Genomic DNA, 23,851 nt, shown 5'->3' with positions numbered 1-23,851 from the left:
TCTATCCATTTTTGAGAAAGAGAGAGATACAGAGAGAGACAGAGAGAGACAGAGAGAGAGAGAGAGAGAGAGAGAGAGAGAGAGAATATGAATGAATGAATATGAGCAGGGGAGGGGCAGAGAGAGGGAGACACAGAATCTGAAGCAGACTCCATCCACGCTCTGAGCTGTCAGCACACAGCCCGATGCGGGGGCCTGAACCCATGAACCATGAGATCATGACCTGAGCCGAAGTTGGATGCTTAACTGACGGATCCACCCAGGCGCCCCTGGGATGAGACTTTTATAAAGGTCAGGTTCCAGTTTCTAAATTTAGTCTTACATTGTTTATGTGTGTTTGTGTCCTCTCACTAATGCGATCAGTGGCGTATTCACTACTCTGCCCTGAAAGTCAACATCCCTGGGGAGATGGATGGGAAGGGGACTCTTCACTCATTTACTGGTCTTCCAAATGAAGACCTCACAGTCTAAAAACAGAACAATGACAACAAAACACACTTGAAAGCATCCAAATAGATCATAAAATTTCTCAAAGACAATGATCTTTAGTTCTTTAGGAGCATTATTAGCACCTAGCAGAATGCTGAGGCTACAGAAGTCATTTGATGATAGTACCTAGCTAATCTACACTGATCTTTGCCAAGATTTTCTTTTGTTGATGCCAGCCAGGGTCCCAGCCAGCAGTGATAGGTACAACAGGTAAGACTCTGTTTAAGCCTTCTTGCCAGTACGCAGAACACTGCTAAGCATTCTGTCCTGAATTTAACCTCAACCCTATTTTCTTTAATTATGAAGTTAATACTTATATATAGGATTATTCTGGAAACATCCTTGCATCTTTCCCTGCGCTTTCCTGACTGCCCCACTTTCTCCCCTTCTGCATCCAGGCAAGAAAAATGAAAACACAATTTCGGTGGCAGGTTTTGTGGAAAAACTCCTCTGAGTCATCACTGAACCTAGTATTGGCTAAAGGAGAGGCAGCTTATTTATAAAACCCGGTAAAATACATGGGCTCTACTTCCAGCAGCCCACTTAACTGAGGGCCTAAGAGGCTTGTTACATTTGGTGGCAGGTGGCTTGGGGAGAGTGTGAGGGGTATACTTTTACAACAATATTCTTGAGTTCAGCGTTTGTATTTCTTACTTCTAAGTAGGTACGGGTGTGTGTGTGTGTGTGTGTGTGTGTGTGTGTGTATGGACATGCCACACACACATGTATATATAGTGATTCCTTAGCAAGAGCTTGTCACTGATTTCCATTTAGAAAAAAATTTTTTTTTTTTTAAAGATATTCCTTTATTTTATTGGAGGCTGGCTGGGTGGGTGGGTGGGTGAATGGAAGGTAGAAGGTCCTCTCCCACTGAGGTGACACTGAACTGATTTTGGTTTAGCACTGGGAATCAGTATAAGAAAAGGAAACCCTTGTCTTCCTTTCTTTTGAAAGTACGTTGAAAAAAAATGAGAAGAGTACCTGTCTCTATGTGGGGTTATTACAGGTGGTTTTTATCTATTTTTGTATTTCAAATATTCCCAGGAGTATGGAAAAAATAAACAGACAAAAAATGTTTAAATATTTTAACGCATGAAAGACAATACCCTGCAACAGCCTCGTAGTCAGGACTAAATCGAAGAATCCACTTTTGTCTTAAAGTCTCTTATAATTTTCTGTGGGGAAATCCTTCTTTTTTTTTTATGTTTATTTATTTTTGAAGGAGAGAGAGACAGAGTGTGAGTGGGGGACGGGCAGAGAGAGAGGGAGACACAGAATCCGAAGCACAGAGCCCGATGTGCGGCTCAAACTCACGAACCGCGAGATCATGACCTGAGCCGAAGCCAGACGCTTAACCAACTGAGCCACCCAGGCGCCCCAATCCTTCTAACTTCTAAACCCAAATGCAAATATTTTCAATCTCCTGATCTTGGCATAAAATCCTCAGGTGCATTTTAAACCCAGTTTACTGACGAAGGCACGTGGTCGAGTATGGGATCGGAATCTTGGTTCCACTGCTGTGAGCAGCACACACTCACAGGGTAGCTTACTCCCAGGAAGGGGAGAACAGGATCTCCTCATACGGCTATGGAAACGACTACATAAAATAATACATGGAAAGCTCTTAGCATATAGTAAAAACCCAATTAGTGGTATTACCTTTTGTTGCTATTTTTCTTCAAGTATTAGGCCATTTCAAGGATTATCTCTGTGCTTATTCCCCTACGTCCTCATTATTTAATTAGGTATTGGGTGCATGCAGGCTGTGACAGGAGCCTACAGATGACCAACGAAGGCCATCATGCAAGGAATGCCCCCAACGGTACTTACTCTGCTCTTCTTACTGCTGGACATTTTATTCTTGATGTAGCTGAATGTGCGGCTGACTTTTGTTCCACTCTTGCCTTCAAAATCTTTCTTGGAGGGGCTTTGAGGCAGGAAACTATAGGTCTCTTCTGTTATACTAAATAAAAACAAGAAGAGTGATTTTTAAAAAAGACTACAGAAATTTTTAAAAAGTAAACACAGAGCCAAAAAATACAATTCTTCATAACCATGTATCATTTTAGCTACAAGTCACAGTCAACTTATGCACACACATGACAACGAGCAGCAGAGGAACAGACGGACAGAGGCTGCTGAGCGGTTCCACAGAGTAAGACCTGAGAACAGAGGACACCACCACGCTGGTCCCAAAACCAAAACCGTTCTGGTCCCAAAACCTGGCTAAGTTTTCTTGTCTCGGCCATCAGTGTTTTTAGTAATAGATTTTTAGTGGCCTGGTGTGAAAGAGCCTGTCAATTATTCATTTATTATTTTATCTGAAACTTCTTAATCTAAAATAGCACTCAATTTATACACACCTTTGCATCAAATAGGTGCTAGAGAAGAAACTCATAAAGATAACAGAAAGATGGACGTGTTAATAAAGGCTGTAAAGGAATTTTTATGACTGAATGCACATCCAAATTCCCTGAAAGCAGAAATCACACACCATTTTTTTAGTCTTCTGGCACACTGGACAATCAATACTGGTGCATACAGCTTTGCACAATTTTAGGAGGGAGGAGAGTATAGAAAGCTCTGCTGTAGGAGTTTCACACAGAGCCAGGGGTACTGATCTACTTGTTCAGGAAGGCTACACGGGTCCATCACAGATGGACATGTTTGGACCTCAGGAAGTTCACAATGGTGGACTTCCTCAGAGAATGCGGGGCACTTGTAGACACAAGCCATTCCACAGAAAAGGAATCTACTTACACTACGTTTCCCAGGTGTTCTACAATCGTTATTTTAAGAACTTTTCCACAGAAAAGCCGTGTCTACATCAAGGGCCTCTGTGAGAGGACAGAGGCACCCCTCAAGAGGGGGAACAATCCTCTTCAGGAGCTAAGGTCTGTTTATACATGAAGTACTGTTTACAAAATAAAGCAGTCTGTTATTACGATAATGGGGAAATGGTGTGAGAGCCCTTTTCCAGAGAAGACAAAGGAGAAATAAAGTACGACAGAAATACAAAGAGAAGCATTCATACTGAGAGTTCTGGATCACTGAGTCACAACCAATGCCTCTGCGAAAAGACGCCATGTTCAAGTGCAGGGCAGTAATCAGAGCCCCCATGATGCTTACATTAGAATATTTTAGAACCCCATAAGCATGACAAGAGGAATATAATAGTAAACAATGAGTCAAAATACAAACCTGCCTGCTGTCAAGTAAGGAACCAATTCACTTACTCGGACAAAGCTATGAGCCATATCCGTGTAGGCAGAAGAAAATGGCTTTAAAGCTTAAAATGGCTAAGGTACAGTTCCCTGCACACATGCACACGCAGACACGTGTGCATACGAATACACACGCGTGCAAACAGTGAAACAAAATGTTGTCAGGCTTAGGGCTTAATTCTTAGAAGCAGAGTACAGAAGTTCATAAAGTCGAATACAAGTGTTTCCTCTCCTGAATAAATGCAAACCTTTATCGTCAGGGCAGTGTAGAGAACAAAAGGAAAAAACTACTGAAGACATTATTTAAAAACGATAGAGAGTCTTCACTACAAACCACTTGTAGCCATTATTCCAAATTTATCACTTAAGGAAGTAAGAATCCAACGAGCTGAATTAACTTCTCAGATTACTTAGTGAAATGTCGTAAGATATTTTGGGTTTCCTTCATCTCGGGAAAGGAGTAACAAAATAAACGTGCAGTACCTCTCGGTCAGGTTAGCACTGGTGCTGTGGAAAGGCCGTGAATCTGGAAAACAAAAATGGCAGAGGAAAAGTTGGAACCAAAGGACGGTGCCTGGGTGACAGATAAGAGGCTTAAAATATTTACAACAACACACGCAGAGCAGAGAGAGCATCCAAAAGCCATTGTACAGTGCCTTCTCCTAAGGGTTTGGAAGAAGGAAAAATTCACCTCGAAACTCAGTATCAGAACTGGAAATAGGCAGCAGTAGGCGTGAATTCCCCACGACAAAAAATTTCATCCAAGAATCACATCACTGAGCAAGCCCCAAATCAACATTTTTGTCCCCACGCTCAAACATACACGAAACATGTTTAATTCCTGTTCTCGTCAACGCTCCGTTTCCATAGGCCATCTTTCTGAGATGACATCACAGGAAGAACACAAAATCGAAAATGAAGTATCATTCATATTCTGTTTGCTGTTCATTTTGCTTTCGTGGATTTCCATACCAAAATATCTAGCTACCATGTACCTGTTTTCCTGAATATTCCTGGAAATGGATGAGTGAAGAGGAAAAGGGCACCAGAGCTGGCTGTGTGTGTGTGTGTGTGTGTGTGTGTGTGTGTGTGTGTGGTGTCTTGGTCCTGTTACTGATTTGGGGTGAGATCTCTGCATTTCACTTCCTCATCTGTGAAATGAGGGAGATGAAACCGACGGTGTGGTCCTTGCCAGGCTAACACTGATACGGCGCGTACGGCAGGTGCATCCTTCCTTCCTCCGTCACCATCGGAGCGTAAACTGAAGCGGGTCATCAGCACCCAGGCTAAGGCACACAGCAGAGCAGTAAGTGGAGAAAGCATTAGGAACACTACGATACCTTACCGACAACATGCTAATAAAGCTGGAGCTACGTCAGGACTTAGAGGAGATGGTCTCAATCATACCACGATGAAGGATTTCCAGTTTTTAGATCAGGCATGGAAATACTTTGTGTGTGTGATTCCAGGCGGACAAAGGCCGCTCAGTACAACTCCTGTTACAGTGTGAACAAAACACACACCTTCTCCTGCAGGTGGGTTTCAAAGACTGGAGATGACCAGGAGTAAAACCCTCATTTGACAGAGATCTGAAGATGTTCTACTACCAGATTACCAGCATTTGAACTTAAATGTCCAACCTGTTCTAGATTCTGATTAGAAATGCAAAATGGTAGTTATTACTAAGTGAATAGCCAACAAGTAGGAATAATAGATAGGAAACTTAACAACCAATTCTAAGGCTTCAAAAGAGTACTTTCTATAGCTTTTCCTTTTACTTACTTGGGTTCTTCTATTTCACTTACAATGCATGGTCATCGAGATGAGCAGAGTAAGAGTAAGATCTGGGATCTGTTCCCTAGTTTCTGCATGATCTAGGTGTGAAATTGTCAGCATTTTAACCTCAGGATACCTTAATTTACTTAAACAAAAAACCAAGAGTGTGGTTTAGGTCAGTGGCTTTACAACCTTTTGCACCCCAGGAACCCTGAATGACAGAAGCAGCATTAAACCCTCTCAGGTTGTCAGGCTCTGTTGTACACTAACTAGAGCAATTACCTAGCAAGTTACCAACCTAGTAATATGAACAAAGTGAAAGCAAAATCCATAATGAAGAAAAACACCAACTAGCACAGGATCTGGCCAAGAATCAGCTCCCAGTAGATTTCTGCTGAATAAATTAGAAACTGAACAAATATGTGATTGAGTACTGGGAGAATCTGGGACTCTGGTAAGGATTTCCAACCTTTTCACTGCTGAAGAAAAAATTCATTCATTTACTATGACCTCTTAGATTTGGTTCTGAGAACAGTGGTTAATCAACCAATGCCTCTGAGATTCCTGAAGGGCCATCAAGTTTTCAGGGCACCTAAGAGTATAAATTAGCCAATGATACCTCTACGGTATAATTACAGACAAAAGCAAAGAAATCTGTCACTGAAGTCAGCCTACAAAGTATTACGGCAGGTAAACAGTGTATTTCAAGTAGGATTTTCTTAAAGTCTTGAAATAACCTGCAGACATAATATACTAATATTCCAGAGTCGGAACTACTGGATGGACCGGGTCAATGGTTTTTAGAGTGCGTTCCATGGAATACTAGTCTCATGAGAGGTTATCCACAGTCAGGCACATATTGTGGTTACCTAGCTAATGCGTTTGGGAAACACAACTTATTGAACACTGCCTTGGGAATTCACAACGTACACATTAGCATCTGAAACCAGCTTAACTGGACTTTTCCTCAATTTATCTGGCCATGAACCAACCCCTCTCTTTCCCTTCCTCTCCCCTCCACCTCCAGAATTCTCACTGGTATTTCAGGGTAAGGAACACATTTTGAAGAAGGCTAGATACCTGGTTCAAAGGTTTCTTCCAGCTTCTATACTTTTATAATTTCATCCTGTTGGATTAGCTGTATAACCAGTGCCGTTCTAGATTAATAATTTCATCTTAGAGGTAGAAGAAATACCACTGGGACCTTTACTTCATCTGCCACATGTGGACCTATATCCCCAGGTACATAATACTTTGAGATGAAACAGACTTGACAATTTCTGAACACTCAAAGTTGTAAGCAGATTTTCACAACTTCCCTCCTACTACAACTGGTATAAAGTAAGTATCTTATGGTGTGCCTATTCACTAAACATCTTTTCATTATGAAAAAAGTACTGAATATAAGATGACTTCCATTTAAGAGAAATTAAACTTTATGTTACTGTACATAAGGTACTTTCTTTTAAGAACAATGCAAAGATGTCACCCTCAGCTTAATATTGATTATAAAATTTTAATATTTCAATAAATAATTAGATACCTAAATACTGCTGAAATGTAGGGTCAGCAAGTGGTAGGGAATTAGGTTGCTCAATTATACAAATATTGTAATTCTCTGAGGCTCCTATCACAGTAAAACCTTGGATTGTGAATAATTTGTTCAATGAGTATTCTGCAAGACAAGCAAACATTTCTAGTAAATTTCAACTTGATAAATGAGTGATGTCTTGCAACACAAGTAGTACATGATGGCAGATGTCACATGATCACAACTGAGCCAATGGTTCTTGAAATTCACTTTAATATACAAGTGCTTTGGATCACAAGCATGTTTTTAGAATGAATTATACTCGCAAATCAAGATGTTACCGTAGTTATATGAAAACAATTCAGTATTTACCTTTATACTAGAAATGTTTTTTTCCATTAAAAATAGCAATCCTGGAATTTTCCAGAAATCTTGCATAACTGAAAAGTGATGTTCACAGGGGGTAGAATTCATTTCCTTTCCAAGCTTACTAAAACCTTATAAAGTTTTTTTTTAATTTTTTTAATGTTTATTTTTGAGAGACAGAGTGTTTAAAATTTAGGCATTATCAAATAAGAATATATTAATCTGAAATCCACACTGTAGTAAAAGGATTGAAAAATAAAAGTTCCAAAGGAGAGAAAATGGGAAGTTAGGAAATACATCTATAACTCTTACTCCCTAATCCACGTGGTGTAAACTCAGAGGAAAGGTATTTTTATCTTCTTTTTTTGTTCTTTTAAAGTAATCTCTACGCTCAATGTGGGGCTTGAACTCACAACCCCGAGGTCAAGAGTTGCAGGCTCTAGCCAGAGAGGCGCCCCAACGGAAAGGTATTTTTAAAGACAGGTCTGAAAGGTGAGAAGAAAAAAGTTTAACATTAGCTTTTATTTTTTTTTTTTATTTTTTATTTTTTTTTTTCAACGTTTATTTATTTTTGGGACAGAGAGAGACAGAGCATGAACGGGGGAGGGGCAGAGAGAGAGGGAGACACAGAATCGGAAACAGGCTCCAGGCTCCGAGCCATCAGCCCAGAGCCTGACGCGGGGCTCGAACTCACGGACCACGAGATCGTGACCTGGCTGAAGTCGGACGCTTAACCGACTGCGCCACCCAGGCGCCCCTAACATTAGCTTTTAAATATCACAGGTGGATATCTAGATATCTGTCTCATGAGACCAAAAAAAAGCAAAACATGGGAAAATGAAATTTACACTATCAAATAGAAAGCTTTGTGAAACCAGCGCTCAGTATTACAAAAGGTACAAGGTGGGATGGGAACACCTCCCCGTGCCTGGAATCAGGCCACTAGATCAACCAGTGCACGTGGCATATAGCAGACAAAAACTGTTTCATCCAAATTAATTCTCAAAGCAAAGCAGGAAGACAAATGGTTTAGAAACAATGGCATGCAAGGGGGTACAAATCCCCAGTTTCTTAGAACCAAGCTGACAGCATTTTCAGCACTGTCAGACCCTGGAGAACAGCCGTGGACACTACAGTGGCTTACTTACTACGCAACTCCTCCTCGCCATCACTGGAGTGAGAAGAGCCAAGAGAAAAGAGAGTTTTAGACTTAAGGAGATGTGGAGAGATGCGGACGGAGAAGGAGACCCGCCTTGCTGGCTGCATCCGTGGCTGGGCTGAGAAGTAGGTCAACACGAGACATTAGAGAGCGCCAACTGTACCGGGACAAAGTCAAAGGCACCTGAGACCATGCTGAACAGAATAATGTTGCTAGCCTGTGTGGTTCCGGGAAAGGCTGCCTAGTGAACAACGTATTTATTCACATTTTCGTCTTTACTTCTGAGTCTGTAGAATTCTAATATAGCTTAAAAAATTCATCCAACAAACACGTACTTGCCAGAGTAAGAAAACAAGAAGTCCATTATTTTTAACGGTCATAATTTATAGCTGGAGTTGTTTTTCTTGAGAGTGGAAACATCTGGAGTAGTGGTGTTTCTCAGGATTCTGTGTTCAGCTCTCTTCTCCCTCACCCCAGACCTCCTCACGCCCTGCCCTCCCAAAGTAGAAGCTGAATTCGCTGGGCTGTTGACACACACCTTTCCACCCTCAGGCCGTAGCTCTCCCTTTGAGCTCAAGACGTGTTCATCTCTCTCTGCTCACCTCTGAGTGAGGAAGAACGTGAGTGACATCTCTCTTCTCCACACCCACCCCTCCTCCTGTATTCCTTTGTTTGGTAAGCGGTACCTAACATCTAATGAATTGCTCAGAACAGAGACCTGGGCTCCATCATTGAATGCTTCCATCTTGCCTTGATTCAGTTATTTTGACTATGTGTTCTAGAATTCTCTGAACATCAACTTCTCCCCTAATGCCACCGTGTGCTCTCACCTGGATCTTGCAGTAGCCTTCTCCTGATCCATGACCTTTGCTCCCCAACACTTTCTTCAGTGTGGTCTCTCTGAAGTGTCTGAATCAACCTACTTTATCAACTTAAATCACTCCACTGCCCTTGGACAAGAAACCCCAACCCCTTGGCCGTGCTTTCCACATACAGGCATACCTCGTTTTATTGTATTCTGTTTAACTGAACTTTATGGATACCGCAATTTTTACAAACTGAAGGTCTCTGGTGACCTTGTGTTGAACTAGCCTATCGGCACCAGTTTGCTAACAGCATCTGCTCATTTTGTGTCTCTGAGCAGTCGTGATAATTCTTGCAGTATTTCCAATGTTTTCACCATTATTATATTTGTGACGGTGATCTGTGATCAGTGGCCTATTATGATTGTTTGGGGGCGCTACACACCACACCCGTATAAGAGAGCAAACTTACGCGATAATGACCAGTCATTACTCACCCTGCCCGCCTTGGGCCTCCCTGATCTCTGAGACACAATATTGAAATCAGGCCAATTAATAACCCTACAAAGTCCTCTAAGTGTTCAAGGGAAAGGAAGAGTCACACGTCTCTCACTTTGAATCAAAAGCTAGAAATAATTAAACTTAATGATTAAGGCATGTGGATAGCTGGGACAGGCTGAAAGCTAGGCCTCTCATGTCAAACAGCCAAGCTGTGAATGCAAAGGAAAGTTCTTGAAGAAATAAAAAGTGCTTCTCCGCTGTACACACAAATGATAAGAAAGGGGAACAGGCTTATTGCTGATATGGAGGAAGTTTTAGTGGTTTGGATCAAAGATCAAACCAGCCGTAACATTCCCTTAAGCCTAAGCTTAGTCCAGAGCAAGGATCTCTTCAATTCTGTGAAGGCTGAGAGAGGCGAAGAAGCTGCAAAGACAAGTGGGAAGCTAGCCGAGGTTGGTTCAGGAGGTTTAAGGAAGGAAGCCAGCCCCACACATCCAAGTGCAAGGTGAAGCGGCAAGGACTGACGTAGAAGCTGCGGCAAGTTCTCCGGGAGATCTGGCTGCGATCCTTAATGAAGGTGGCTCCCCGGATGACAGATTTTCAGTGTGGATGAAATAGCCTTATATCAGAAGAAGATGCCATCCAGGACTTTCATAGCTGGAGAGGAGAAGTCAGTGCCTGGCTTCAAGGCATCGAAGGACAGGCTGACACTCTTGTTAGGGGCTAATGCTGCTGCTGACTTCAAGTTGAAGCCAGTGCTCATTTACCATCCTGAAAATCCTAGGGTCCTTGAGAACTGTGTTAACTCTACTCTGCCTGTGCTCTGTCAATGGAACAAAGTCTGGATGACAGCACATCTGTTCACAACTTGGTTTCCTAAATACCGTAAGCCCATTATCAAGACTTACTGCTCAGAAACAGAAGATTCCTTTCAAAACAGTACTGCTCATTAACAATGCACCTGGTCACCCATGAGCCTGGATGGAGATGTATGAGGAGGTTAATGTTTTCAGGCCTGCTAACACAGCATCCATTCTGCAGCCCGTGGATCAGTGAGTCATTTTGACTTTCAAGTGTTATTATTTAAGAAATATATTTTGTAAGGCAACAGATGCCATAGACAGGGGATTCCTCTGATGGATCTGGCCAACTTCTGGGAAGGATTCACCATTCTGGGTGCCATTAAGAAAACTGGTGATTCCTGCGAAGAGGTCAGAATATCAACGTGGACAGGAGTTTGTAAGAAGCTGATTCCAAACCTCATGGATTGAGCTGTTCAAGATCTCAGCAGAGGAAGTCACTGCAGATGTGGTGTGGAAAAAACAAGAATCAGACATGGAGCCTACAGAGGACACTGAATTGCTGCAATCTTGTGACAAAACGACAGATAAGGAGTTGCTTCTTATGGATGAGCAAAGAGAGTGGATTCTGGGATGGGAGCTACTCCCCGGGGGAGGTGCTGGGAATTTGCTGAAATGACAACAAAGGATTTAGAGTATTATCTACACTCAGCTGATAGAGCAGCGGCAGGTTTTGAGAGGACAGACTCCAATTGTGGAAGGTCTACTGTGGCTAAAATGCTATCAAACGACATCTGACGTCATCACATGCTACAGAGAAATTTTTTGTGACTGGAAGAATCAATCCATGTGGCCAACTTCGCTGCTGTCTTATTCTGAGAAATGGCCAAAGCCACCCCAACCTTCAGCAGGCACAGACACGGAGGCAGGACCCTCCACAGGCAAAAAGATTACAATTCACGGAAAGCTCAGATGATGGTTAGCATTTTTTAGTGATAAGGTATTTTTAAATTAAGGTATGTGCACTGTTTTTTTAGATATCATGCTGTTGCATGCTTGACTAGAGCATAGTGTAAACGTAACTTTCATATGCACTGGGAAGCCTAGTGATTTAGTAATTCATCTGACTTGCTTTACTGTGATATTTGCAGGGGTCTAGAACCAAATGGTTAAGACCTCTGTGGCATGCCTGTGTGAACTCACCCAGTGAATTCCCAGTCTTCTGCTGGCCTCAACTTTGAGATGACTTCATCCCAGCGAGCATTCTCTGTTCTAGGCTCCTGTACTGTCCCATGTTTGTTTGTTTTTTTAATTTTTTTAAATGTTTATTTATTTTTGAGACAGAGAGAGACAGAGCACCAGCAGGGTAGGGACAGAGAGACAGAAGGAGACACAGAATCCGAAGCAGGCTCTAGGCTCTGAGCTGCCAGCACAGAGCCCGGCACGGGGCTCAAACCCACGGACTGTGAGACCGTGACCTGAGCTGCAGTCAGACGCTTAACCGACCGAGCCACCCAGGTGCCCCTGTACTACCCCACGTTTCTTACATTCACCTATTCTCTGGTCTGTGAGAACGCGGTGAGGAAAGCAACTGTATCTATAAACTCACCTGTCTCCTACACCGTGTGGCCTGGTGCCTGCCAAAGAGTGACTCAAATGCTCACTGAATGAATACATTAATAAACGAATTTCCCTTTGTCAGGCTTTCTGAAAGCTCAGTGTCCTAAATGAAATGAAAAAGCCCTGTACGAACTTGACAGTCACATAAATACTACGTGATGTCAGCTTACTGTGGGCAGCCACGTCCAGTAACAGAGATCCAGGACTACTGGCACAACTACAGGTACGCCGGCTCCTTGGGCAGTGATGGCCTAGGACGAAAAGTAAGCTACCATCCCCATGTGCTTGCAAAAGTCTTTCCAAACGTGAAGCAAATTCAGGAAATGAAAATGAGCTCTCTTCTTATACCAGATTCCTTCCTTTGTCACAATTTCATGGATCATCTGGAAAAACCTATTTGTAGGAATATCTAAAGGAGGATCCTCAACATATATGTTCTTTGTGATAACAAACCCTGAAAAACAAAGGGAAAGTGACTTCTCGTTAAGAAGCCTGTGAGTTAAAACATCTCTCTAATGGGTACAAGTCTTTTAACGTCACCACCACCAATGTGGTTAGGGCTCTTCCAGGAACACCACCAAGCAAGCACCTTCTCCGCTGCTGGTAAGGGTCTCCTGAGCATAAGCCATGAAATGTGTTAAAATATACTTTGGGCAAGGATCATCTGTAATAACTGAATTATTCTGCATGTATAGAAACAAAATTTATGCTTAAGTTCTATCGAGAAACCATCTAAGTCTCCTGGCAAGCTGGGAGTCTCCACTCCATCCTCTCTGATGCAAGAAGGAGAAAGGGGGCCACAGGTCCCCAGGAGCGGTCTCTCTGAGGGCAGTCCTCCCCGGCATTCTCCCCATGATGCAGGTAGCCTTGGTGCTATTGTGAGTCCCTAAAAGATGAGCTGGCAAGATGCATTCATCACGCTCCCTCCCACCACGACAGCACAGCCAAGACATGAGTGAGGACAGCTTCCCCACCCATTGTGGTTCCCAAATAAGCTGTCGCCTGTCTACTTCCCACCGCAGAAAATGACACAGAAATACATTAGTCACTATCTTGACTCAGTATTTTCCTCTGCATCGATGGATTTTAGAAAATGATACCAGCTTAGAAATAACGTTGAGTTTCCTCTGTGTTTCTCTTCTAGGAAATGACCCAACAAGACATTCCAGACAACAGCTCAGGAGACACACGTTTTCAGAAATGCCTGGATGTTAACAGCTGTAAGACTGTGGTAGAAGGAGCTAATTTCTTTGAAGGAAGAAGACAGAGCCCAGGCAGAAGTGGGAAGTAGTGAGATAAGGTTGATTTCAGAAAGTATTTTGTTCCTAGACAAGCGTACTCATAAGGCACAGTCCACTTAAAGACCATGAAGGACGGCGTTCTAGTTTCTCTAACATTGTTTCAACTCTGGTCAGGGACAGACAGACTGTGGCACTGTTCTGGGTACTGTGAACTCACATGCTCCATAACAATAACAAATGCTTATTATAAGCCAGGAAATATGCTAAGGACTTTACATAAATTCACATGTAAGCCTTATCACGTTGTTACCCCTGTTTCATCAAGTAACTTGAAGCAAAGAATCTCACTATGTAGCCCAAGGTCACACAGCCACCCAACGGGCTTACAATGAAACACCAGTTAAAACACTTTAAGTGGACTGAATGTTCTAGGCTTTACGATCTCACTGTGCAGATTGTAACTAGGATTCCTTCAGCTGGGAAGACTGTGACTACACACGAATCACATAGAGTGCTCAAGTGACTTGGAATGGAAGCCCAGAGTCTGTGGCAAACCAAGAACTGTCCAGTTACCCTGATGCTTAAAGGTACAGCACACGGATTACAAGTTTTATACTCCTGTTCAACTGCCAGAAGTTTTACATCTGCAAAAAACATTTATCACGTTTCTAGAGCAGAATAAAAAAAATACCGATGGGAAAATTAATATAATTGTATGTGGGGAGGGACTAAGGAGAAACAGTGTCATTAGAGTTGATTAATCCTCCAATTACAGCGTAGGCTAAATCAGGGAAATTGGGGGGCTCGCTAACAAATTTACGACCTAATCGTTCAAACGTGTATGAAACGTACAATGTGAGTTAGAATGAGGGTACCCACCCTATTTTGATCAAAGGATTAAACTCCTGCTTGGAGATCAACCCTTGACAACAGTCTGCAAACTCATTTCAGTCTCCTCTGAGCAGAGCAGAAAATTTCCCAGCAACAGGAGGAGAAGCTGTGTGTGCCAGAACCCCTGGCACTCTAGGACGGTGTTTTCTGGGAGTTAGCCGCATTATTTATAGTGTTTGGCTAGCAACTGAAAACACAGTCAAAAACCATCTTGCTTTTTGGAGGAAAAATTAATGAAGTGTTTCATGCACGAATCAAGAGTGTGTGTCACAAAATACAGGAAAAAAATCCCTCCGTGGGACACATTCTGTTGGTGGTGGACATCTGTTGCTATGGGAGTAGACTCTCCACCATGACACCACACTCACCAGTCGTGGACGGTTAGGGACACAGGGCTGAAAGGTCTCACTCAACAGTGCCCTCCTGTCTCAGTGCCCTGCCCTACTGAACGCTAGCACTCCAAGCTCATCAAATCCACCATTAACAATCCTGTTATGATGATTTTCACTCTGCACCAGCAAGACCTCTAACCCAAAGCCAAATCAAATCAAAACCCAAAGAAAAACAGGAAGGGCGATTTTAGCTGCAGTTCTGTGAGGTTCTGTCGGCATCTCTGAGAATACGCCATCAGTAGGCACACCTTTAGTCAAACAGGCCAGATCTGAATCGCTGATCGTGAAAATGAGGACAAAGTTAACAGCATTCTTCATCGTGTCTTAGTTCTAAGGCGGAAATTAAAAAGATCAGGCCCATGGTAAGTCATGAATTGAGACAGAACATCTCCCGAATGCAGCACAGAGTCTCCAAATTTTTTAAAAATATGTATTCATTTTTGAGAGAGAGAGAGAGAGAGAGAGAGAGAGAGAGAGAGACAAAGAGGGAGAGGGAGAGGGAGGGAGGGAGGGAGAGACGCAGAGCGTGAGCAGAGTAGGGGCAGAGAGAGAGGGAGACACAGAACTCAAAGCAGGCTCCAGGCTCCAGGCTCCACTAATAGCACAGAGCCTGATGTGGGGTTCAAACTCATAAGCTGTGAGATCATGACCTCAGCCCCAAGTCGGACGCTTAACCGACCGAGCCAACCAGGCACCCCTCTCCAGCTCTTTTTTTTTTTTTTTAAATTTTTTTTTTCAACGTTTATTTATTTTTGGGACAGAGAGAGACAGAGCATGAATGGGGGAGGGGCAGAGAGAGAGGGAGACACAGAATCGGAAACAGGCTCCAGGCTCTGAGCCATCAGCCCAGAGCCTGACGCGGGGCTCGAACTCACGGACCGCGAGATAGTGACCTGGCCGAAGTCGGACGCTTAACCGACTGCGCCACCCAGGCGCCCCCCCTCTCCAGCTCTTTTAAGGTGGGTTCTATCTGGGGACACTGAAGAAACACCAGAAACACCAGGAAAGTTTATTTACTCCCTTTGCCTCAGCTTCCTGAATACACAGTCTTTCAGCAAAGAAAGGATCACTCCCCCTTTGATGAGCACAAGATCTCAAACTGTAACTACTCATGAAAACAAGAATCAAGATTTTAAAAATAAAAAGGTGAGGTTTCTCAAAGAACAAGCTGCCTTTCCCTGGCAAATATTTAGATCCAATTCAAATATGTTTCCGAGCATCTTTCATTTGCAAAGGCCCTGTGCTTACGGATGCCAGACATCTATGTAACTTTCACAGCCAGCCAATGGGTCCCGAATCTGCATACCGCTCCATTCATCACTGGCAGATGTAATCCTTTCAGCACGTGCTTAACCAACTGAAAGTGTATCTCAGTCTTTCTTTTTTTTTTTTTATTTTTATTAAAAAAAATTTTTTTTTCAACGTTTATTTATTTTTGGGACAGAGAGAGACAGAGCATGAACGGGGGAGGGGCAGAGAGAGAGGGAGACACAGAATCGGAAACAGGCTCCAGGCTCTGAGCCATCAGCCCAGAGCCTGACGCGGGGCTCAAACTCACGGACCGCGAGATCGTGACCTGGCTGAAGTCGGACGCTTAACCGACGGCGCCACCCAGGCGCCCCGTATCTCAGTCTTTCTTTGTCCTTCATGAGCTTCATGACATTTTTGAAGAGCTCAGCAAATGAGTACTGGATAAAATTTACATAATTGTACTGTGGTAACAGAATAGCATAACTTTCAGATACAACCACATCATGTTTGTAACTTACTCTCCAGTGTTTCAGAAAAAAACTTTAAAGGCAGTGATAGAAGAAGAGAGACTGATAAAAACAGTTCAGTTATGACTTTGATAAGATGGATCAAACATATGACATCTGGGGACTCCAGGTAAAGAATATATGGTAATTCTTTGTACTGTTTTTAGAACTATTTTTAAAGTCCGAAATTACTTAAATAAAAAGTTAAAAAACAAATCTATGTCCTGACAAGAAGAATCCCAAAACTGGAAGGAAGATCCCAAAACTAAACTGGTGTATCACCTTTTCTATTTAAATGAGCCATTCAGGAGAAGAGGGAGGCAAATTTTGGAAGGTAATGTTACGGGGTCTTAAAAGGAGAAAAATGATAGGAAAAAAGTGTTTAAAATATGCTTCATTTTAAAAAAAGTAATATACTCACTGTCCAACCCAGGATGGCTGATTGTCATTAATGAGATGGATTTTGTCAATGGAGAAGAAATGGCTGATGTACAGTAATTAAATCCCTGTTGTTTAGATCTGTGACATGCCTGTGAAGTAAAAAAACAAACAAACAAACAAAAAAAAGTGAAAACCAGGATGTAAGCATATGCTCTTGTTATTTCTAGATCAGCACAAAACTTTACATCCCACCCCAACCTAAGAAAAGAACGCGGTGCAGGTGAGGGCTAACAGCACAGGCTCTGTGGTCAGACACCCTCGACTCAAGTCTGCCCCTGCTACTTGACCGCTGCTCAACTTCAAAGGAGCTACTTAGCTTTCATGAGCCTTAGTTTTATCTGGAATAATTCAAGTGCCCATCCTTTACAGTGGTTTCATATCCCTCCTAATACCTAATAATGTTTTAAACTTAGTACGTGCTTAGTAAACATCTGCTGAACACATCATCAGATGAAAGTAACTTCACTGTAAATGGCAAACTACATACAGTAGCTCTTGTTCTTTGAAAATCTAAGTCTCTTTTAGAGACATAGTAGAGAGCAGTAATATTATTCTGATTTTAAGCATGTTCTTTTTTATTTTTATTTTTTTTAATGTTTATTTTTGAGAGAGAGAGGGAGACCCAGAATCTGAAGCAGGCTCCAGGCTCCGAGCTGTCAGCACAGCACCTGATGCAGGGCTTGAACTCATGGACCGCAAGGTCATGACCTTAGCCGAAGTCAGACACTCAACCGACTGAGCCACCCAGGCACCCCAGTATTATTCTGATTTTAAACATTTGGAAACAGAGATGCAAATAAAAGGCGTTTTAAGATCAAGATCAAGGCAGCCATGCATCTGGGAAGAAGCCTAAAGCCCTTTCATTCTCTCTCCTAAGAGGACACTGCTTCTGCATGTACCCGAGGGGGACCGAGGGTGGCCAAGTTACCTCCCTCAGTGAATTCGCAGCAACTTCGAGGTCGTGTAATGCAGCCAGCTGCAGAAGCTTGTGTAAGAACACCCCTGAGAGCCAGCCCAGCAGTGCTTACGAGCACACTTCTGGGGTGAGGGACTCCCCCTTCCTTTTGTTCTGAGCGCTCGTTCCTATTGTTAACCGATTTTGAACCGCCAGGAATCCCTCCCTTCTTAGTGGGCTGCAATCTGCACATGCTCGGAGGGGAGCAATGAAAATCCATTACTACCATGAACGCGACTCAAGTGCGCCAAAGACTTCTGATTATTCAGAGCCTGCTCCGTGCGTAACCATGGAGTCTGAGGCAAACAGTTGCTGTGTTTCGAACACAAATGTGAGGTCTGAGGAATGACCTCAGTGAAAGGCAGGGACCTTCAGCAGGAAGCTGGCTGCAGGCGACTTGTCCAGATCAGAGACACCAGCAGCTCAAATCCCCACTCTGAAGTTGCACACGAGACAAAAACTGCGGGTGAGCAGAGAGTTCCAGAAAAGCACGAACATGTCAGCAGCTTCCTCCACAAAGGCTCGATCAGAAAGGCCATTTCAGAAAGACTTCGGTGGTAACTGATAGCACTAACACACGGGGTCCTCTGTCCAATTCCTAGGATTATCGGTTTCAGAAAAGGTTTTCCATAAACTGTATTGAGAAAATTAAAAATCTTCTCCTTTCCTCATAAAACACTTCTACTTCAGAGATGTGGAAAGAGGCTGTGAGACTTACACCGGGAATTCTGAGGGGAACGCGGTCCAGCTCTCACAGCCAGTCAATGAGGCCTTAGGCAAGTCACTCAGGTGGGTGTGTAGCTGTCACCCCCGAGGGCTTACGCCGAATCCGAAGGGATATACTGGCTCCAAGCCCAGGATTCCGTTCACAAACTCCCAATGCTGGCATTTTACTGGGTCTTCCAAAGGACTCTATATACTTTTGTATGACTTGCACTTTTGTTTTTTAGACTCTCCACTTACCAAAGATGCTCTCAGCAAGTCACGAAAGAATGTTTTTTTACTCTCTTTTTCTGTTACCATTAGGCTGAATACATTTAAATCATTTGCTTCAATAAATATGTTCTCCATATTTTTTTAAATTTATTTATTTTTGAAACGTTTACTGTTTTTTTTAGTAATCTGTACACCCAACATGGGGCTTGAACTCATGACCCTGAGATCAAGAGTCAGATACTTTTCTGACTGAGCCAACCTGGGGCCCCTCTTCTCTATATTCTTGTTATTTTTCTTAACTTTAGAAAAAGTTAAAAAAGTTAAAAAAGTATCAGGCCCAGAAGACATGGGCGGTGGGGGAAGGGGATAACATGGCAAAATCCCTTTGGGCCTTCAATTTGATTTTCATCAGGCCTAAATTCTCCTGGGTCTTCACCTAAGTGATGCATTAAGGTAATCCTCCAGTGTCCAGTTTCTATCTGGTCGTAGCATTTCTATGTAGTGGGGTATACAAAACATTAAACGTCTACGTAAAACCTATGTCTCCCACTCAGAGAACAGGCTGTTTAACATTTTTGTTGGTTTGTTTAATTAGAAATGTTTCATTACGTTTCTATCTAAAACTCCAGTCACCTATCCAAAGACAGGTGTTTAATTTTGTTGTCTGTTTAATTAGAAATGTTTTGGGGCACCTGGGTGGCTCAGTTAAGTGTCCGACTTCGGCTCAGGTCATGACCTCGCAGTTTGTGGGTTTGAGCCCCATGTTGGGCTCTGTGCTGACAGCCTGGAGCCTGGTGTCTGCTTCCCATTCTGAGTCTCCCTCTCTCTCTGCTTGCATTCTGTCTCTCTCTCAAAAATAAATAAATGTTGAGAAAAATTAAGAAAGAAAGAAAGAAAGAAAGAAAGAAAGAAAGAAAGAAAGAAAGAAAAAGGAAAGGAAAGAAAGGAAAGAAAGGAAAGAAAGGAAAGAAAGGAAAGAAAGGAAAGAAAGAAAGGAAAGATTCAGGTGTATCACAGAATCCTCCCAGGAATCAATCCAAAGTGCCCTTGGCCCCGGAGGAGGAAAAGGGCCGGGAGCAGTGTGGGCTATAAAAGCATGGAATTCCAATTCTCCAGGCCAACTCCCGAGGACCTGCCCCAGGTGACAAGTGCTGGGGAAATCACCTGACTGGCCAAGGACAGCCAGCTGGGGCCCCCAGAAGGGAGTCCTGGGGGAGTGGCAGTGCAAAGAGAGCATCAGGCAGGGGCAGGGAGTGAAGATGCTCTCTGAGAAGTTCTCACAGTGACAGGAAGCAGAGAGAAAGAAACAGCCATTTCCCAGGCAATGTGAGAAGGCAAAGAATAAGATCTATTTTTTCCAGGAAGGTATAGATTTTTGAAAAATTGGGAAATTTAACAATGCTGTGTAGCATACTTCAAGAGTCATTTTACTACTGGCATGGTGAAAGAAGTCCTCAGATAAGAAGGAAAAACCCAATTTAATATCCTGGATACTTTCCTAATTTAAAAAAGTCTGCTTTGATGGACTATTCAAATCCATGCAGATGAATGGTATTCTGGAATTAAGTGCTAAAACCTTGCTTTGTGCTAGATGGGGTGTACTAGACCGTGGGTAAGCAATCACAGTAACTAGCCTCATAGTAACGTAAGTCTTGCTTTCTTTGTTCCCGACGTGAAGACACATGTAGGGAAGTACAGTTCATTTTTCCAAATGAGCAGCATACACCCGCTTCAGCCTTACCTGCTGATCAAACATCCTGTGTTCTCTCTGGCCTGATTCCAGATCCTCTTCTGAAAGCGACATCAGAGAGTCACCCCTCGCCTCCCCACTGAAAGGGTGCCTGAGCTCTTTGGTGTTTGCAGAGTTTACGTCTAGAGATGAGGACGGCTTGTTTCCGACACCGGCTCCTCCTGTCAAGCCTTCCAGGCTGAAACTGAACACAGAGCAAAGGAGTTAATTCATGTGACTTCTGAGTCTCCGAAAGGGTGAAAGATACGAAAGTGCTTTGAGTGTTGCTGGCAGATTATTTCTAAGTTACCTAGCAAAGCTATCGACCAGAGCACGGCACAAATGAGCACCACCTACCTGTCCCCCAACAGGTCTTGGTAGGCTGAAAAAGCATATGCACTTAGGTTTTCTTACCTCCTTCAATTTATTCAAATGTTGATCATGTAAGGTCATTTTCTCAAGATTTTTTTTTTCAATATACCATGTGGACAGACCAGATTATCTTATTTATCATTTATGTATGTGTGTTTTTCCTTGATCTGATGTAATTAATCTCTGCCAAAACCAAACTAGGCTAATGCCAAAGAATTCCATGGCACAGAGAAAACAGGTGCATGAGTAGCTCTCAGAAAACAGGCAGGGACACTCAGAATTGCCCTTGTGTCGCTTAAGTGGACCTTTATAACTTTACATTCAACTACAGGCCAGTCAACCTTTCTAATTTCACAGGCTCGTGTCGACCCTGGGAAGTCGGGATTACTTATGAGCAGTATCATCTGGGCACATGTGGCCACACAATCCCTGCTGGACAGGCTTCCTGGGAACTGCTGATTGCAGACGGGCACACAGGACACCTTAAAGAACAAAAGCTAAAAGCAACTATGTCTAAGAGCTTTAATTTTTTTGTCTTGATATTGGCCCAGAAAGGGGGCAAATTTAGGATATGGCATGTAGAATGGGATCCCTGGTGGGCAGATTTTGCGGTTTGCAGAGTGAAAAGCATTTTTTGGTAAGCAGGAAACTACAGAGAGAGGTTGGCCATCGATGAGCTTTGGGGTTGCTGGTCAGAATAATTCACATCTGGTACAGCTGTGGTGGGAACTTCTTTAAAATAAGCGAGATCTCAAAATACAGCCAGAGCAGACCGTGTTCTCACTCACGAGCAGGTGGAAGTACACTTGAAGGTACACTGAAGCTACTTAGTTATCTCTGCTCCAACTGCACAGTTAATTCCACAAATGAATTACGTATGCCAGTCCAGAAGGGCTTGCATTTGCCTTTTTTTATTTCATAAATTACTTATTATGAACTGAAACCATATGCCTCTATTTTTCTCTAGTGGGTAATTTAAACAATGGACTTTGTTTTTCTTATTTCAATACGACAATAGAAACCATGATTAAGTAGAAGTAAATGTCTCTGTAAAACTCATTTTCAATAGCAGGGATAAGACAGGCTAAGTGAAGAAGAAACTTAGTTTTCTATTGTGAATTGTTTGTGAAGCCTGAGAAAACCAGATGTGTTATTACCAGAAAATTTAATCCTGAAAATGTTTCAGTAATTAAATCTGGCTGCTGAGTTGAGAAAAAAATATGAAACATTGAGGAATCTATGAATTTGGAACCTGAAGAGACTGACTGACTTGGAAACACAACAGAAATAAAAATTCATCGTATTTGTGGCCTTGCTTCTGTCATTGTTTTCTTCAGGATGTGGGAATCCCCAGGTTCCGGGAATGAGGACAGACCAGAACAAAGAGAGAAGGGGTCTGCCATGCCGTAGATACAAGTCTGTGCGGAAAACACCAAATCTACAGCCACTTGAAACACCAGAAGCATCAGAGTACACTATCTGACTCCCGGGCTATATATACCCCTTCAATTGGATCAGTGATGCCCACAGCAGCAGGAACTCAACATTGTGCTCACAGCCAAAGCGGGCTGCCATATGCATTCTAGCCACCCAGAAGCAAGCTCCCAGCCAAAAGCCCAGGTGCCATATTTTACGATTCCCCCTTGGTGGCTGGACACGTAACGATACCGTACCTTCTGTAATTAAAGTCAGCACTCAGGGCAGCAGAATATTGCACACCAGAAGGACACCAGCTCATACTGGGGATGACATCAAAGGCAGAAACAGAAATGGAGGGAGAAAAGAGCAAACAGGGATAGGATTACTGGGTTTGAAAAGACAGGCCACAGTTACAGACAGATGGATTTATTGGATTATCAAAAAATTAGGAACATGACATTGAGAATTTAGAAAAAGACACAAAAACCATGGAAACTTAAAACTGTGCTACTAATATCCCTCTAGACACTGTGTTGGAAAGGACTGTGGGAGTCTGTTACAGGGTAACAAGTCCAATTTGAAACCCAAGAATTCCTTCTTCCGGACTCTGAAAAAAAGAGCCCACTCTGCCCACAGATTCCTCCTCAGGTGTCCCCCAGGGCTGCAGCCTCTGCTGCCGGTGGGGGGGGGGGGCACTCTCTCCACAAGCTCCACCACTCCCAGACCTCCTTGACCATGGCTATGATACCTAACTGAACCAAACCCGTCCTTGACAAAAAGGGGCAATGACAAAGTGCACTGGGGTGGGGCTGAGTCACTGGTTTTTCTCAGGTGTTTCTAGGAAGGGTCCGTCTAAGCCAGACACATTCTAAGTCTTTCATAATAATGATATCCCACCAATACTCACACCCACCTTTAACCCCTACTCACTAGGCTGTTAAGCACTGAGGTAAACAGCTGTAACAAAGGCCACATTTCCTTGTATTTTAATGATAACTAAGGCGTTTTACTTTCTTCAAAAGGAAAGGAATTCCATGGTACTAAGTTAAAAATGGGTCTTAATTTTAGGTTTGCAACCATTTTCCCCCACAAGATTAAAAAAAAAAACCTCATCTGATCATCTACTTTGATTACCTTGGCACTGATATTTATTTTCAAGTGGGAGGGACAGAAAATCTAGGGTTGGAAATACCATGTAAATATGACCAGGCCAAAAAAAAAAAAAAAAAAAACCACAACTCAAAATACGAGGTACACTGTAAAGGGAGCTTCATCAGTACGTAAGGATTTTTTTTTAAAATTTTTTTTTTTTTTCAACGTTTTTTATTTATTTTTGGGACAGAGAGAGACAGAGCATGAACGGGGGAGGGGCAGAGAGAGAGGGAGACACAGAATCGGAAACAGGCTCCAGGCTCTGAGCCATCAGCCCAGAGCCCGACGCGGGGCTCG

At 42.9% G+C, this 23,851-nt stretch overlaps 1 protein-coding gene across 12 annotated transcripts in view; it reads right to left on the bottom strand.

Moving 5' to 3' along the window:
• Positions 1-23,851, bottom strand: part of AKAP13 (A-kinase anchoring protein 13) — a 332,086-nt gene that overhangs the window by 54,127 nt on the left and 254,108 nt on the right. For 8 of the 12 annotated variants that reach the window (XM_047086640.1, XM_047086632.1, XM_047086628.1 and 5 more), the window contains 5 exons: positions 22,657-22,722; positions 20,624-20,816; positions 16,972-17,080; positions 4,197-4,239; positions 2,320-2,452 (listed from right to left, as the gene is read on the bottom strand). In XM_047086640.1, the coding sequence (XP_046942596.1) occupies positions 2,320-2,452; positions 4,197-4,239; positions 16,972-17,080; positions 20,624-20,816; positions 22,657-22,722 (544 nt within the window). The remainder of the gene's footprint in view (positions 1-2,319; positions 2,453-4,196; positions 4,240-16,971; positions 17,081-20,623; positions 20,817-22,656; positions 22,723-23,851) is intronic. The other 4 variants (XM_047086636.1, XM_047086634.1, XM_047086635.1 and 1 more) reach the window with 1 other exon arrangement.

Source organism: Lynx rufus, unplaced genomic scaffold (genome assembly GCF_022079265.1).
Source record: "Lynx rufus isolate CCGP_SWC_20201006 ecotype Redwood Valley unplaced genomic scaffold, mLynRuf1.p SCAF_21, whole genome shotgun sequence".
NCBI classification, from domain to species: domain Eukaryota; kingdom Metazoa; phylum Chordata; class Mammalia; order Carnivora; family Felidae; genus Lynx; species Lynx rufus.
This window is presented reverse-complemented; position numbering and strand designations above follow the sequence as displayed.